This window comes from Mauremys mutica, chromosome 1 (genome assembly GCF_020497125.1).
Source record: "Mauremys mutica isolate MM-2020 ecotype Southern chromosome 1, ASM2049712v1, whole genome shotgun sequence".
Taxonomy (NCBI): Eukaryota; Metazoa; Chordata; order Testudines; family Geoemydidae; genus Mauremys; species Mauremys mutica.
The window spans coordinates 109,561,991-109,578,031 of NC_059072.1; the positions used below are offsets into that span (position 1 = coordinate 109,561,991).

The following is a 16,041-nucleotide window of genomic DNA, read 5'->3' on the forward strand; positions in this document are numbered from 1 at the left end:
ATAATTTTTAAAAGTTACCCTGTCATAATGAAACTATGATTAACTGTGATGAAAGAAGTGGTACTCTTTTAAATCTGAGAACTTGGGGATCTCTGTGTGTGTGTGTGTGAGAGAGAGAGAGAGAGAGAGAGAGAGAGAGAAACAGTTGTTGGAAATGTATTGTTTGGTTCTTCATTCAAAACTAACAGCACAAATAGAATTGATTCAAAGTGCTGCTGATAAAAGGCCAATTTTTGGATTGTTTTCTTTCAGCTCAGTTGTTACCATGTTTCAGTGTAACATTGGTGCAGGGCTGTATTTTATTGTAAATATAGAAAAGCTTCAGTGAAAAGATACAATCTCTTTACCAAGAAATAATAATTGTTACAACTCTGTTGGCAATCTGGGAAGTGTTATCTGTCATTTAAAAGAGAATAAGCCATTACTGAGACTCTGTTAAAAATAGCACAGAACTTCCAAACAAGAAAGAGAGAGGAAACTTGTTACCCTTTATTTTTGTATTTAGACATTGCTGTGGAGTGTCCATGAGCTGCTTTATTTAACCTGACAGAAACAAGGGATCTAGGAGCACAGTAGATCAGAATGTCAGATTAAGATTTTTCTGGAGAGGAAATAACTTTTCCTTATGGGTTTAACATTATTGGCATTAATTTAACTACTTTTGAAATGACTTGTAGGTGGGTATTATTTTGACAAAGGAAATGTTTGTGGAAAACAGGCAGGCCCTTCATTTTAAACAATACAAGTGAATGTGGGGCCACTACTACTTTTGTTGGTCATTTTTGGCAGTCATGTCTGGAGCCAAACAATGTGTTTTCACCCTCCCTCCCCTGAATGTAAATCTGATGACATCCTTTGATGAGGCAATGTTTCATTTGACTTAAACATTGTTCAGGAGAATTCACACAAACTTTTCTGCATTTCACATTGGATTTTTTTTAAATAAACAAATGAATATTACTATTTTATCAGTGCTGAGTGGTCACTGCTATGGCATTAGTAGTTGGAATATTGGGTCCAGTTGGGGACAAATTGGCGAAAGTCCAGAGGAGAGCAACAAAAATGATTAAAGGTCTAGAAAACATGACCTATGAGGAAAGATTGAAAAAACTGGTTTTGTTTAGTCTGGAGAAGAGACAACTGAGGGGGGAAATGATAACAGTCTTCAAGTACATAAAAGGTTGTTATAAAGAGGAGGGTGATAAATTGTTCTCCTTAACCACTGAGAACAGGACAAGAAGCAATGGGCATAAATTGCAGCAAGGAGATTTAGATTAGATCTTAGGAAAAACTTCCTAACTGTGAGAGTAGTTAAGCACTGAAACGAATTACCAGAGGAGGTTGTGGAATCTCTGTCATTGAAGGCTTTTAAGAACAGGTTAGACAAACACTTTTCAGGGATGGTCTAGAGATGATACTTAGTCCTGCCTCAGTGCAGGGAACTGGACTAGATGACCTATTGAAGTTCCTTCCTGTCCTACATTTCTATGATTCTATGAAATGCACTGGCTACTGCACAGATGTATTTGTACAATGCCTAGCACAATGGGGCCTCAATCTTGGCTGGGCCCAGGGCTGTTACTGTAATACTAATAGTCATAATATAATATAGAAAGACATAGTCCTGCCCTGCAGAGCTTGCCATCTACAAGGACAGAAGAGGAGGGAAGGAAATACAATAGACAAATGAATGCACACCTACCCCTCTAGTTAACCGTTGCTTGTTGGTTTGTTTGTGGCTACTATTTTATTGTTACTTGTTTTCAATTCCTGCCTGGTTTTTGTTTTTTTTAATTATACCTGTTGCCAACTTTGAATTGTTAAGTAAATTTTAACTCTTGCCTATTAAGCCTTGTGAAGTTCACTTTACACACACTTCCCTCTTATTGTTTACCCAGGAAGCTCAACCTACTTGCTGCTCTGGGATAACTGCTCCTCTCTCCACCCTGCCCAGCCACATAAGAGATTCAGGGTATGGCTACACTTGAGAGTTGCAGCGCTGGATGTGCCCTGCAGGTGTGGACAGTTACTAATTGCAGCACTGGAAAGCCTCCACCAGCGCTGCAACTCTCAAGTGTAGCCATACCCTCAGACTCAGTGGTGAGGCAATGGGCTGAAATTCTCTGTGCCAGAGCTGAGCTTCATACGGGGGTCCAATGTGTGGACTGGAATATGCAAAGTTTGCAGATCAGGATTAATGCACACTGATGGAAAGGACTTTATGGGGGAAGCTTGTAGAATAACCATTGTGGTTAGGCATTTAAAAATAGTCTCTCTACTTATGAACAGCTAGCCTAGTCTCCTACTTTCTGTAAATATTTCGGAGTATATTTTCTGGTCACGCACAGCGCTACCATTACTGTGAATGGAATTTATGTAGGTGCCGCTACTGTGAGACAACTCTCCAACTAAATATTTATAAACAAGATAAATAGAACTGAAAATGTCTGGGCTTACTGCATTTGTTTTTTGTTGCTTTTCATGAAGTCCACAAAGTTCTGTGACTGAATCAAGCCATTGGATCATATTCTGCCCTCTTTTACGCACAGGTAACCCCAAGGACTTAAAAGCAAGTAGTCGGCATTTGGTTAATAATGGATTTTGGTATTTTTCTCCCCCCCCCCCCCCGATCTCAGATCCAAACAGGCAAAGCTTTTTTTAAAAAATGCCTATAGAGAAACTTGTGGTTGTTTCAGCATGGGGGGAATCCCCTCCTCAACAGTCTGAAATGCCATAATAAAGCTACCAAAATCAGTGGCTGTGAAGGCTTAGTGTAAGAGAGGAAAGATATAGTGGTATAAATAGGAAATAATACATTAAACCTCTAATAGCACTTAACCATCCAGGATATAAATTGAGTGCCACAAAAGAATGGGAGGGGAAAAAATCTGTCATATTTCAACAGCCTGCTTATTCCTATGGACAAATAAATGGTGCTGTGCGGGCACCACTTCTCTTGCATGCAGAACCATTTTGGGTGGGGACTGAGTGAATAGTAACACATTCCATCAATAAATACATCTAGCAAAGGAAGGCTCCTTAATAACTCAATCCATGGGTAGGAGAGGGAGTGTGTGCGCACATGCACATCAGGAGCGGCTAGAAACCACAGGGAGCAGATGAGGCCATGCAGGTCCCCTGCCCTACCAAACCCAGGGAGCCCCATGAGAGAAAAGAATCTCTGCCTTCCGCCACAGATTGAGCATAGCTATTTGCTGACAGCAGAGGAGTGTAGAGACTTGGGGATCCTGAGTTCAATTTCAAGTTCTGGAGGGGAGTGGGCTCTAGTGGTTATAGGCCCTTCTTCCCTTGTCTCTGTCCCTCTCTGTTCCTGCCCTCCTCTTCCTATTCACCCCACCCTTCCTGGCTCCCCATTGCTCCTTTCCTACACCGCACCCCCTGGACCCTGCTTCCCACTCACTCCTCCAGCTCCTGACCCCTCCCTCCTTTTTTAGTTCCGAAACACCCCGCCCCATCCTTTGGATACTACCTCTTCTGCTCTTCCGCACCCTCTGGCTCCTGCACCCTACTCTCCCCCCCGCACCGCATAATTTCTCAGCTCTCTGCCCTCCAGTCTGGCAACTTCCTTCATCTCTACGCTGCCTGGGTGCCAGCAGGGGAACACAGAGCACAGGAGACAATCTCCCTGCTCTCCGGTCCTGTGCCTAGTGCAGTGCCACAGTGGCCCCGAGTAGCCAGGAGCAGCAAGTGTAGTGAAAGCCCTGCTCAGCCCCTCCAGACCCAAGTTAGAGCATGCTCACTGCACATGGAATCTTTGGAGGATTTATCTGCCAAACTCTAAGTCTCTACTGAGCATGTGTGAACTGAGATTTTGTCAGAGGCTTGTAACTTGACCAAAGTTAGGTGAATTTTCTTGGGAACAGTCAAAGGCGCATCCATGATGCCCCGGGCAACCTCCCTGCCAAATTTCAAGTTTCTGCTCCAAAAACTGGAGGTAGTAGAGTGGCTCAGCCAAATGGTTCCAAGAATTATTTTAGCATGGGCGAAACAATGTATTTTCCCCAAATCTGTTCTTGGAAATGGCTGAATAGTTTTAACTGAAACATTAAAAAAAAATCAAAAATAAAAATTCAGTTAGAGACAGACATCCAACATGGAAAAATGTCAGCCCAAATGATCAAAGTTTGATAAAGTTGTAAGTAACTGGAAACTGGGACTACTTATGGAAAATGTCAGACAGCGTTAACTATAGGCAACACTACCTGTGCCACCTATAATCCACACATTTTAAATTTTTTTAAGAACCCTTAATTGTCCTGTGACAAGGGATCACCAGTTCTTAATGGATGCTAGTAGATTTCCTCTCTTCAGTGGAGTATAAGTGTCTGTGTTTATCTTTCCTCTTAACTATGCTCCTTCTTGTCTACTCATGTCTATGATATGTCTGGTATGAAGGGAACTTCTTATTCATATTCTACACATCTTTGGCTTATATGTCTCTGTCTCTCTCTCTGTCTCTCCCACCCCCCTTCAAATCTCCTTCCTTCCCCTTCTTCCATACACACCCTGAGGGCCTTTGCAAGAAATGGAATTTATACAAAATATCATAGAATAGTCATGGGTAAAGGGGGATAGTCTCCATGTGGCAATGCAGTTTGTTTTCAGACCTTGTGCGAGGGCTGTTTTGGATGTCTTCTATTTGCTGTAGCTGCTAAGCTCTAGTTTGAACCTGTGTTATGTGAGTAGCTGGAGGAGAGCGAGTATGTGCAGTGCTGAAGAGCAGCCTACTGGTCAGGACGTTTCCAGGTGATGTAGGCACTGGTGACTTGATTTCCAGAGGTTTTGAGAACCCCCAAATCTCTGAGATGCCATTGGCAATTAGAAGTGCTCAGTGTCCTTGTATATCAGGACATGTTTAGTTTTCATGGATTGTTTTTTTTTAACTTTTCTATTAATATTAGATGTTAAGAGGGTTATTTGCAATGTTTTCAAGAATTAAAAATAAATCAGTGATAAGTTTTCAAACTTTAAAAGGTTCTCTTTAAATATTGACATCCCAAAGATTGCATTAGTGAATGAGAGTCACCAGTAAAAGTTAAACAGAAACTGTAACGGACAAGTTTCATTTTGCAAGCTGAGTTAAGATGCAATTTTGAAAGGGCCTGATTTTCAGAAAGTGCTGAGCACCTACCCTCTAAAAATCACAGCTCTTTATGGTGTCTCTCACTGAGGACCCCAGAATCGAGGCACCCAGAATCACTAGTAACTTCTGAAAATTGAGTTCTAACTGTTAGTAAGACAACGGAGGAAAAATAATTGTGAATTTTTTAAAAGCTGACCATGTCCCTTTAAATTGCCAACAATGACTTTCTGTGTACCTGCCTCTGTGTGTGTGTGTGGTGGTGATGATTGGGGTTTAACAGTCTCCAGAGAGGTAAGGAGCAGGGATACAACACATGTGCTGCAAGGAATGTCAAGTCTAAAGAGGAAAGCAGGAGACCTTTCTTTTCCCCCTCATTAAATTTGTAGCTGTGATTGATATTTTATTTCCCGGCACTGACAGGTATTTTAAGTGAGTTGAAAACCTGCAGGCGTCTGGAATATGTTTGTTTATTTTTCAGCTTCACTCTGTGTCTGTGTTTGGTTCTTGTTTTCTCACTGGAAAGTCATTTACAGCCTGTCCCACAATGGCTCTCTTCATACAGGAAAAATAAGCCAGACTAGGGTGCAAAGTTACTTCTTGAATACAAAATTCAGTTGGCTGGATAGATTATGATGAAGATGTGAGTAGGTAGAAAAGTAGACAGTGTTTTTTTTTACTGAAGGAATCTTGACCATCCCCACAAGAAAACTGCATTTTGAAAGGATGGATTTGTCACTGGATATAAACTTCCCACCCGTTTCCTAATAGTGCTCTTATTTTGCTCTTTGGTATATGTGGGTTTTCATAGTGTTGTCATTGTTTTGCCTCCCCTGCAATTGGGTGAGATGGGGTTTGGTTTGACAGAGAGGCTGTGGGAATGGAAATGGAAAACCGTGTTCTTCTGGGGATGGGTCTCCTCTCTCTCCTGCTCTAGAAGAATAAGACACTAAAGGGTGTGTGTGTGTGTGTGTGTGTTTAGCAATGTGTTCTCACCTCATTCCTTCTGGGATCCCTGATGTTACAGTATTTTTTAACGTTCTAACTGTTTGCTGTATTTCTGTAGTGCCCAGTGTGATGGGGAGGGTCGGGAGGAGAGAAGGAGTTGATGTTTTAGACAGAAAATAATTACTTTACAGATTGGGGCTGATCCTCAGCTGGTGTCAATTGTCATAGTGTCATGACAACTTGGGATGCCTCAAATGTTAAAGGAAAAGAAAAAAGGTCTGTTTCTTAGCGAACTTTGTTTTGATTAACACAGAGTCCATCTGGTACCAGCAATTTTGACGTTGCTATAAACTGCACGGTTTTGCGTTTTACTAGGCTACCTACCCTGCTGTCCTCGGTTATAAAATCTCTGAATGCTGTGATAATGTAATTTATTTTGGGATGAGCTGTACTTTTCAGGAAGCCAAAGCTGCCAAATATCTGTCTTGGCCTCTGTTCGAAGTGTGTAAGAGAAATCCTCACATTATTAAGCATTTTTGTATTTATTGTGTGTTTGTGTTGCTTCAGGGAGTATTCCTCTCAAGCTTTTAAAAGACAGCAAGTAGCCAAATACGCAGTGGATTTTGCTATGTGGGAGAGTTGGCATGAAGGCAAGTTGAAACCTCTGCCAATTCTGCTAACCAAGTGTGAAAAAAGAACATTTGGACAATCTGGATTTCCTGCTCCAATTTGCTCTGTTCATTAAAATCAGTGAGATCCACATCTTGAAATGTTTACCATATTGTTATGATGAGGCACTAATATTTTGTGAGATCATTCTTTTTGTTGCACAGGGGCTACTGGCGATATACAGTTTTCTTTTTCTCTGCGTCCCACCATGAGCACTGAGGATCTGTGTTCTTGTGCATATGTGGATGGAGCTGATGATGGGGAGTGATCCTTCTGAACAGAGAGGTGTCTTAGGGTATGTCTACACTGCAGTTAAAAACCCATAGCTGGCATGTGCCTGCTGACTCGGGCTCGCGGAGCTGTTTAACTGGGGTGTAGATGCTCAGGCTGGAGTCCAGGCTCTTGGACCTTGCGAGGTGGACAGATCCCACAGGTCGGGCTGCAGCCCAAGCCGGAACATCTACTCCTCGCTTAAACAGCCTCTTAGCCACAGCTCCAAAAGCCCAAGTCAACTGGCATGGGCCAGCCGTGGGTGTCCAATTGCAGTGCAGACATACTCTTAGATGTTTGACGGGGCTGTGTGGCTTTCAAATGAACAGAATTCTGATCTGTGACTGACTCGGTATAAAAGGCAGTTGTTTTTATAAGGTACAAAACAGTGAAACCTTGCAAAAGTGCAAAATAATTACATTTATTACGTTAAATATCCTGGTTAGCTTACCAAATAAGAATCATTAGCAACTTACAAACCGAACAAGCAAGCTGCACTAGAAAAACACACCTGATCCAAGTTGTGTCTCTAAGCTTGAATTTTACCTTGTATATGTTGCAAGCTGTGTATGACTACTATTTAGAAAATATACTTTTCCTGCTCTATCTGCAGCTCAGCGGAATTTGAGACAGGAGCGCTGAATTGTCATTTGCTCACATTGGCCACATGTAAGATGTCTTCCTAGTTAGTCTTTCTGAGACCAGTAATACCACTCATAAGACATCCAGAATATACCAGGGTTCTGGCAAAGCAACATTTTGATGAGCTGAGTTACCCATATGGTTACCCATGGGTTTGTATTTCATATATGCAGGGGTGGCTCTAGGAATTTTGCCGCCCCAAGCACGGCAGGCAGGCTGCCTTCCGCGGCTTGCCTGCGGAGGGTCCTCCGAAGCCGCGAGACCAGCGGACCCTCCGCAGACACACCGCTGAGGGCAGCCTGCCTGCCGCCCTTGCGGCGCCGGCAGAGTGCCCCCTGCGGCTTGCCGCCCCAAGCACGCGCTTGGCGTGCTGGGGCCTGGAGCCGCCCCTGCATATATGCCACCTCTCTAGCTTGGATGGATTGGGTGACCAGGACAGCTGGATCAACAAGCAGAGTATGATGTTATCTTTCATGGTTTTCCTTGTAGATTTCATAGCACAAGCTCTTTTTAAGTCAGAAAAACATGTTTCCTAATGGAATCTGCATGAAAAGAAAATTTCTCTGCCTCCGTTGTAAAATGCCAAAAACATTTGGAAAAGAGATTATGAAGTTCAGAAACCCTTGAACATCTCTGGGTTTGCCCATCCCCAGTTGTCCCTCTCATCCCTTCTGGTGCATCCTGGCTTGATGCTAAATCTGTTCTGCAGATTACAGTGCTGACCACAACCAGGCTTAATACATAGGTTACTTTTCTTTGGGTGTGTTAGTGCTGAATGACTTAAATGCTGCATGAAGGCACATCAGGAAGATGGGGTTTGGTAAAATGCCATGATAAGGCTTGCTCTGTGGTGGGCTGGGCCTCTCATAACGTTGTGGGGCACTTGTAATTAATTCCTGCTTTTAAACAGCGATGCATTGACACAACACTGGATAAAATGTTTGATTATGCTTGGCATGATGAAGATGGGAATGAGAGTGTGGGTTGTAAAGTGCATTTTAATTATACATGTTACAGGCCAAAATGTCAAAATCAATAAGCTTAAAAAGTATGCGGGATATCTTGAAAGGAGAAGAAAGGAGCTTTAAACCATCAGTACTAGATAGAAGTAGGATTTGGGCCCTCCAGCATGGGACAGATCAAGCACTTTTCATTTTCTTCCATCTTACTATGATCATCTTAAAACACATCCAGAATATTATAGAAGTAAACAGACTAACGTACTCCTTTCAAAAAAGTTGAATCATTGTTATACTCAGCAGACTCCCATTCTGTGTACCTTGGAACATCCACCACCAGAAAGGGACCAATAATCAAAGACAACTGTCACCTTCCTTGAAATGTCAGGATCTAGTTCCTTTTTTTAAACATTTATCCTTAGACTGTAACTGAGACAGAACAAATGGATGGTAGGTGGTGGTGCAGCTAAAGACCTTGATCAGGACCATATTGTACTAGGCACTGAAGAAATAACACAAAAACAGCTCTTGCTCCAGACAATTCACAGTCCAAGATTAGGTTATGCTTTTCCTTATTTTTACTTAGTATATTGTTTCTAAGGCCATGTCTACAGTACAGACACTACAGTGGCACAGCAACAGCATTGCAGCTATGCTGCTGTAGAGCCAATGGATAGATGTTTTCTACGGCAACAGAAGGGGCCTTTCTGTCAGCCCAGGTAATCCACTCTCCAAGCCGCGGTAGCTAGGTCAATAGAATAATTCTTCCATCGGCTTAGCTACTGTGCTCGGGGGCATGAATTTTTCACACCTCTGGCATGGCAACTTAACTTTTAAGTGCAGATCACGCCTAATAGTTATTCCAGACTGGAGCATGCATAGTGTAGATGGAATCTTTGGAGATCAGGAGATTTTATCAAGTAGACTCTAAATAGTCTCTACTGAGCATGTGCCAACTGTGATCCCACCCCTACCCAAGATTTATAACTTGGTCAAATTTGGTTGGATTTTCACGGGGACAACAAAAGGCACATCCCTAACACAAAGACCCCCTTTTTGCTGTATTTCAATTTCCTGCTTCAGAAGCTGGTGGTGCTTGAGCTTTTGAGAGAAAAGGTCACCAGAATTTTTTAAATGGATAAAACAACATTTTTTTCTCTAGTTTCGTTCTCAGAAACAGCTGAACCATTTTGGCTGAAATTTCCCAGAAAAATATCAGTCTAAAGCAGACACTGGGCATGGAAAACTTCAACCTAAATGGTTAAAGTCTTTCAAAATTATAAGCAAGTGTAAACAGGCTCTTATAATGGGAAGTATTAGGCGACCTTAATAGTAGGCTGCGCTACCGGCCCTGTCTATAATAATGTAAACAAAATACAACCAACCACTTCTGTTGCTTACTAAAAAGCATAAGAGGTTTGAATTTCATGAGACATTCCAACTGGCACAAAAGTCCAGGGGCTGATCCAAACCCTGGTGAAGTCACTGGGAGTCTTTCCCTTGGCTTCAGTGGGCCTTGAATCAGGGCCATAGTGAAAACTTGAAGGCCAGTCTGGCCTTTCATGAAGTATAAAACCTGAAGACTAGTCTGAGCTTCCTTGTTCTGGGAAGTTGGGGCCTGATTAAAATCAGTGGGCGTTCAGAAATCTTTTCACCTTGCAGGATTGGGGTCTTGAAGGCCAGTCTGACATTTAAGTCACCTCTTACTCTTAAATGTCAACATTTATAAATAAGTAGATGACAAGGGCCTGAGGTTATCCAGCTTTCTCTACCGAACATAGTTTGGGTTACTATGTTTTAGGTACAATGCTTACAGAAGATTTTTTAAAGAGATTGCATTTTCTAGAGTGCATCCAGCTGCACTCACTTTTCTTTGTTGTTGTCAAACTCTAATTCCTTCTCATACCGGTTTTGGTTCTGTTGCTTTTGTCAGGAGTGAAAGCTTTTCTTCATATTTCAAAGGTGCCTATCACTAACTTCCTGCTATCGAAAAGTTGAACAAAAAGCCGCAAATTAAGAATCTCCTTTTCTTGACGAAGTGTTGTGACCTCATTTTTACAGTGACTTGAAGGGCTAAAGGTAGTTAGAGGATCCTGTGTATTGAGAGATTTGGAGAGGAAATCAAAAATAAATTTCTGTACTAGACGTTCACAGGAAAAAGTGTGACTCTTTCCTTGCATGGAGTGCTGACTTGAATACAAGCATTATAATCTGTTTCATAATCTTCGGAGAATGTATAAACTGAATTTTTTTTATTACTTCTTTTTAACACGTTCTCAAAAGCTCAACAATAATGTTTCTTCTATTTTCTCCAAGTTAAAAACATTCTTCACCTCCTACATACTTGTCCCCCTCAACTATCTTCTATGTTTTACTTGTTTTTCTTCCTCAGAAAAACAAAAAGGTTTTAGGGTCCTAGATAAGCATATTTGGTATTTAGTTACTTTAGTGCCATAGTGACAGTCATTAATTATTTTAAAATAGGTATTAGAATTTGGAGAACACTTTACTGTATTAGAATAATTTAGAGAGATCAAGTTTTTGAGCTTTATAATGCTTGACCTCAAGCCTTTAATTTTACCTGTCTGTGGAGCAGGGAGGGTTTGCACAGACAAAGGGCATCCTCTACATTTGACGCACTTCCATATAATCATAACAAACTAGTCAAGTGACTTGTAATAGAAGTGGAGTATGTGAACTCTACTTAAAAAGAGAGATGCTTTAAAGAAGCTCAATTTTTCCTGACTATGCCTCCCTCTCTAGTTTTTGAGCACAGAATTGGATTAAGGAACTTCTGAGTTTTAATCATGGCCTGATAGTGACTTCTGTGCTGCAAAAGTCATACATGGAGATTTGTGAGCATTAAGTAGTTGGTCGTTGTAAATAGAGCTGGTTGGGGAAACAATTATGATAATTTCTGCAATTTTTTTCATTTGAAATTTTGTTAAATTTTAGAAATAAAATGTTGACTAATTCTAATGAGAAAATGCTTTGAAAATGGAAAATGATACAAATGCTTATCATTATAGCTTTAATGTTAACACATTAATAGACATAGGATGGTTAGAGCATTGTGCCAGTGATTTTTCAGTGTGAAAAACAAGCTATTTTCCACTAAGTATTTAAACAAGTGTTTGTTCATTTGCATTTCAGCTACCTGACGGCAAGTAACAACCAGAATTTCTTGTATACTGCAAGGCCATTTTTGAAGAGGGCTGCTTTAGTAATAAGTTATGTAAGTATGAGTGATTTTAAAAATGTGGTGGTGTACATCTAAATAATATTAACAATAATGTTGCTGAACAGTATCACCAACAGAGCTAGAAAGCTGAAAATGCTGCTGAAATTCTATTTTAAGTGGTTTGACTAGATGGTATTAACTCACAGTTAATCTTGAAAGATAGTCTAATAAAATTTCAGCTGGACAGTTAGATGAAAATGCTGCTCTTTTCCACCTCAAATTCTCTTTTAGTTTACATAGGTCATCATTTAAAAATTAACATTTGCAAATGTCCCACAGTTGATCCTTTTCTAAATAGTGAGGAAATATACAGAGTAAAATATACCACTGTGGGTTAACTGGAAAATACTGACTTTTCAATGGCAGTCACTGCAAGTGTAAAGAATGAACCCCATCTCCAGAAAGCAGTTGACCACGCTGCTCCAACCAGCAGGACTGGTAGTAAGAAGAAATCAAAAGGTTGCTCATTTTAAAGCATAACTTCCCTGCTGCCCCCTACAGGCCAGATCCTGTTTCCCTTGCCTGGAACAGTAGTTAATGACCCTAGTAATCCCTTTGAAACCAGCTCAAAACTAAATCAGTGGAACTCTCTCAGCATGAGGTATCATTCAGCATGAGGAAAGGTATTAACACCTTCATACTCACAAACATTATCTCTGTTTTGAGAAGGCTTAATATCCCATACAGTCCATGGCAGTAGTACACACTTCCACTGTGGCAGGACACTCTGACAGAAAAGGGTAGAAAATTGTCCAGATAAATATTTGTGAAATTTCTTTTATGTATATTCATAACGTGGTTTATTTTTTAGTGGATGTTCAAGGATTAACACCCTGCTATGCCACTGATGCTAATAGGAATTGATTCGATAATTGCCCTGGAAATTGATTCGACATCAAGCCCTAGTTTGTGTTGATTTCCCTGCATTGTTTGCTAAATCTTAAAGAGCCATCTTAAAAAAAATTTAAAAAATTAAGAGTCTGCAAGTTAAAGATTTGGATTTCCATGTATGGTATAATATTGCTCAAATGGTGGTAACCATTTCAATAGATGTTGTTCTTCTCTGAAGGTGATTCTTGTTTTATATTTCCGTTTCTGGATAATGGGAGGTTCCATGCCAATGTTTTCAGAACAGGACAATCCAGCTTCATTCTCACCTTACTTACTTACAAGGTACAGTACCAATAACTGCACAAACTTATTAACTACATGTAGTTTTCTTGAACGAAAATGTTTTAGTCAGGGAACAAACAGATCTTTGTTTTGTTGGTTAACTTCTACACATAACTGCATTTCCTTATCGCTCTCCCAAGATTAGAAAACAGTTGGCATTATTTGAATCACTGAAGCATGCAGCAATGCCTGTGGTATTATGCTGCTGCTGTTGTTGTTTATGCCTTTTTGTTGAAACCAATGAGCTTATCTTTGTAAGGGTAAGGTTTGTAGCCTAGTGGTTTGAGCACAGTAGTGGGAGTCCAGGTATCCCAGTTCTGATGCTAACTTTTTCTGTGATGTGGGGCAAATCACTTGACCTTTTTGTCTCAGATGCAGAGTCTGTAAACTGGAAATAATGATACCTAATAATCCCTCTGGTGTGCTAATGAGCAGTTAGCACTTTGAAGATATAAGGCAAGATAGGGGTATCGGGTATTATTCTTTTTGCACTTACAAAGATATATATCTCTAGGTGGGCCTGGCTGCCAGGGATTAATTAAAAGTAATGGTCTGAAACTTGCAATTTATGTTATCATTAGATTGATTGGTGAAATAGCATAAAGAAGCTGATATAGCAGCAATGATGTTTCATTGCCCCCACAGTCAAACCAAGCTTGGGGTGTTGTCACTTTCCACAACCTAAGTTGGGCCAAGTCAGTACTTGGATTTGAGGTCACACTGGAGCTTCAGGAAGTATTGTTATGATGCAGAAAATGACATTCTTCCCTCTGAGTCTGACCAAACCAGTATTTTAGGATGATGATGGGGAGCTGATATATATTCAGGGGCTTTGCTTTAATTGATAGAACAAGGAACATGCATGGCTTGATAATGCAAGAAGGATCATAGTTGTGGGGATGTTGTTTTGAAGAGAGGATGTGAAAGTAATTGAAAGGTTTTTGTTCCAATGTCCCTATTGATTCCAAGTGAAAGGGGTAGCAGTCCTCTTTGATACCATAATCCTGGAATGCTGATTTGTTGTTTTTAAAGACTAAAGCTCAAACACAGCTGAGACTAGCAGACTGAGATCAAGAAGCTGTTGTTCAACATCTGCAGCAAAATTGAACTGGATCTCATTTGAGAAACTACTTTAATAATGTGCCAAGAGCTTCCTATTACTAGCAATACTAAAATTGCTTCCAGGGAACATGCTAGCTAATTTGGAAAGTTCTAAATTGTTACATATGATACATGTTTAGAATTTACCTTGAAGTGTCTAATAATGACATATTTCTTAAATCATAGTATAAAAGACTTAGCTGTTTGTTCCTCTATTTAATGTTTATCCTAAGAGTGAGGTTATATAATATAAACCAACCCAGTATGACTCCAGTTATTTATTATTCTGTAACTGAAAATGTTTTATTCTATTTGCAATTAACATTTTTCATTTTTTGCAATGACTAGGATAGCTTTTAAAGGAAAAACTAAATTATTGGGTATAAGAGTGAATATTTACCTGATAATAGCACAGGGGTTTTTTTAGTGTCATGCTTCTGAAAGGAAAGTAATCAATAGCACTGCAGACTGAGCTCCTCTTTATCTGAAGGACAGGTAGGGTGACCAGATGTCCTGATTTTATAGGGACAGTCTCAATATTTGGGGCTTTTTCTTATATAGGCGCCTATTATCCCCCACACTCTGTCCCGATTTTTCATACTTGTTATCTGGGCAACCTAAGGACAGGTATGATACCTTCCCTGTGCTGTCCCACTGATGTGTGTCTGCCCTGACTTGAAGTAACTATCTTTAGAAGGAAAGAAGAGTTCATTGTCCAGGGCCCATTCTGTTCTTAGCCTATGCTAAAGCTGCCAACAAGTGTACCCGTTGTAAACATGTTTTGTTTGTAGAGCTGTGCAAGAACCAGAATTTCATTCCCACGGAAAATTTTGTGTTTCAGATTTTTTCACCCGCACTGCAAATCAGAAATACACAATTTTTTGTGGGATGGAATTTTTTTTTAAATGTCTAGATTGACAAGCTGGCTTCCCAGCTGGGGAGCCAACCAGACCGCTTGCTTGTTCTGGAGCCCATCAGTCTGGAGCCCAGAGAGCCAGCCAGCCTGCCTGTCTGGTTTCCACCTAAAGTTTTGTTGCAATCAACACATTCTTATGGAACATTTTCAATATTTGAATCAGCGTTTTCCAATGGAAGATTTCCATTGGAAAATTTTTGTTCAGCTCTGGATTTTTGTAGTGGATCCACTGTGAGCGGGACATGGACCATAAACTAATTCAGTAGAGCCTAATATTTATTGTGTGACTGGTATGGCTTTCCTAGTCTTCAATAACACAAGCATGTGCATTAACCTCAGTTAAAAATATATTTCCACATTTCATAACCATCAGAGGTAGATGAATCCTGTAATTGTGACAATTTGAAATCTTTTAAAAAATGAATCCGTTGTTTGTTCAACCTCCTAATAAAATTTCTGCAATTCTGTGCAGGGGTACAAACAAGTAGTTCAAAGGTCAGAGTATGGGCTTCTCTATGTGGTAATCTACAGTGCCCCAGCTTGCTGCGCACTAACTCGCCATTTGGAGCCTGCTACAGGGCAGGAAAAGTCCCGGAGTGCAGCTTACCATACTGCTCTTTGAAGCAGTATTACTCTAAATCACACTCTGGGTCTTTCACTGCACTGTATCACTGCCCACATGGGACATTACTGCACAGAAAACTGGTGCACAGTAGATTCTCACCCTGGCTTGCCACATAGTAACTTGCTATGTAGACGAGTCCTATGAATTCTTTAATTGGCAGACCCTGCTGTACAGTCCGTCTTCCAGTGTCACCAAAATAATTTAAACTTGCAGTGAGATCTGCAGCATGCTCCATTATGATGGCCTGTGCCTCTAACAATGGCCTCCAGTAGAAGTAACGCTAGAATGACAGAATAGGCCTGTTATGTCATCGAGTCCATCTTTCAGCCAAGGCAGAAAATAAAAGGTACTGGAAATCCTACTCTTCTTGAAGACTCACTAGAGATGAGAAATGGG

At 40.6% G+C, this 16,041-nt stretch overlaps 1 protein-coding gene across 2 annotated transcripts in view; it reads left to right on the top strand.

Moving 5' to 3' along the window:
* TMTC1 (transmembrane O-mannosyltransferase targeting cadherins 1) overlaps positions 1 to 16,041 on the top strand; it is a 196,382-nt gene that overhangs the window by 62,348 nt on the left and 117,993 nt on the right. For both annotated transcript variants that reach the window (XM_045002256.1, XM_045002255.1), the window contains 2 exons: positions 11,743 to 11,824; positions 12,900 to 13,003. In XM_045002256.1, the coding sequence (XP_044858191.1) occupies positions 11,743 to 11,824; positions 12,900 to 13,003 (186 nt within the window). The remainder of the gene's footprint in view (positions 1 to 11,742; positions 11,825 to 12,899; positions 13,004 to 16,041) is intronic.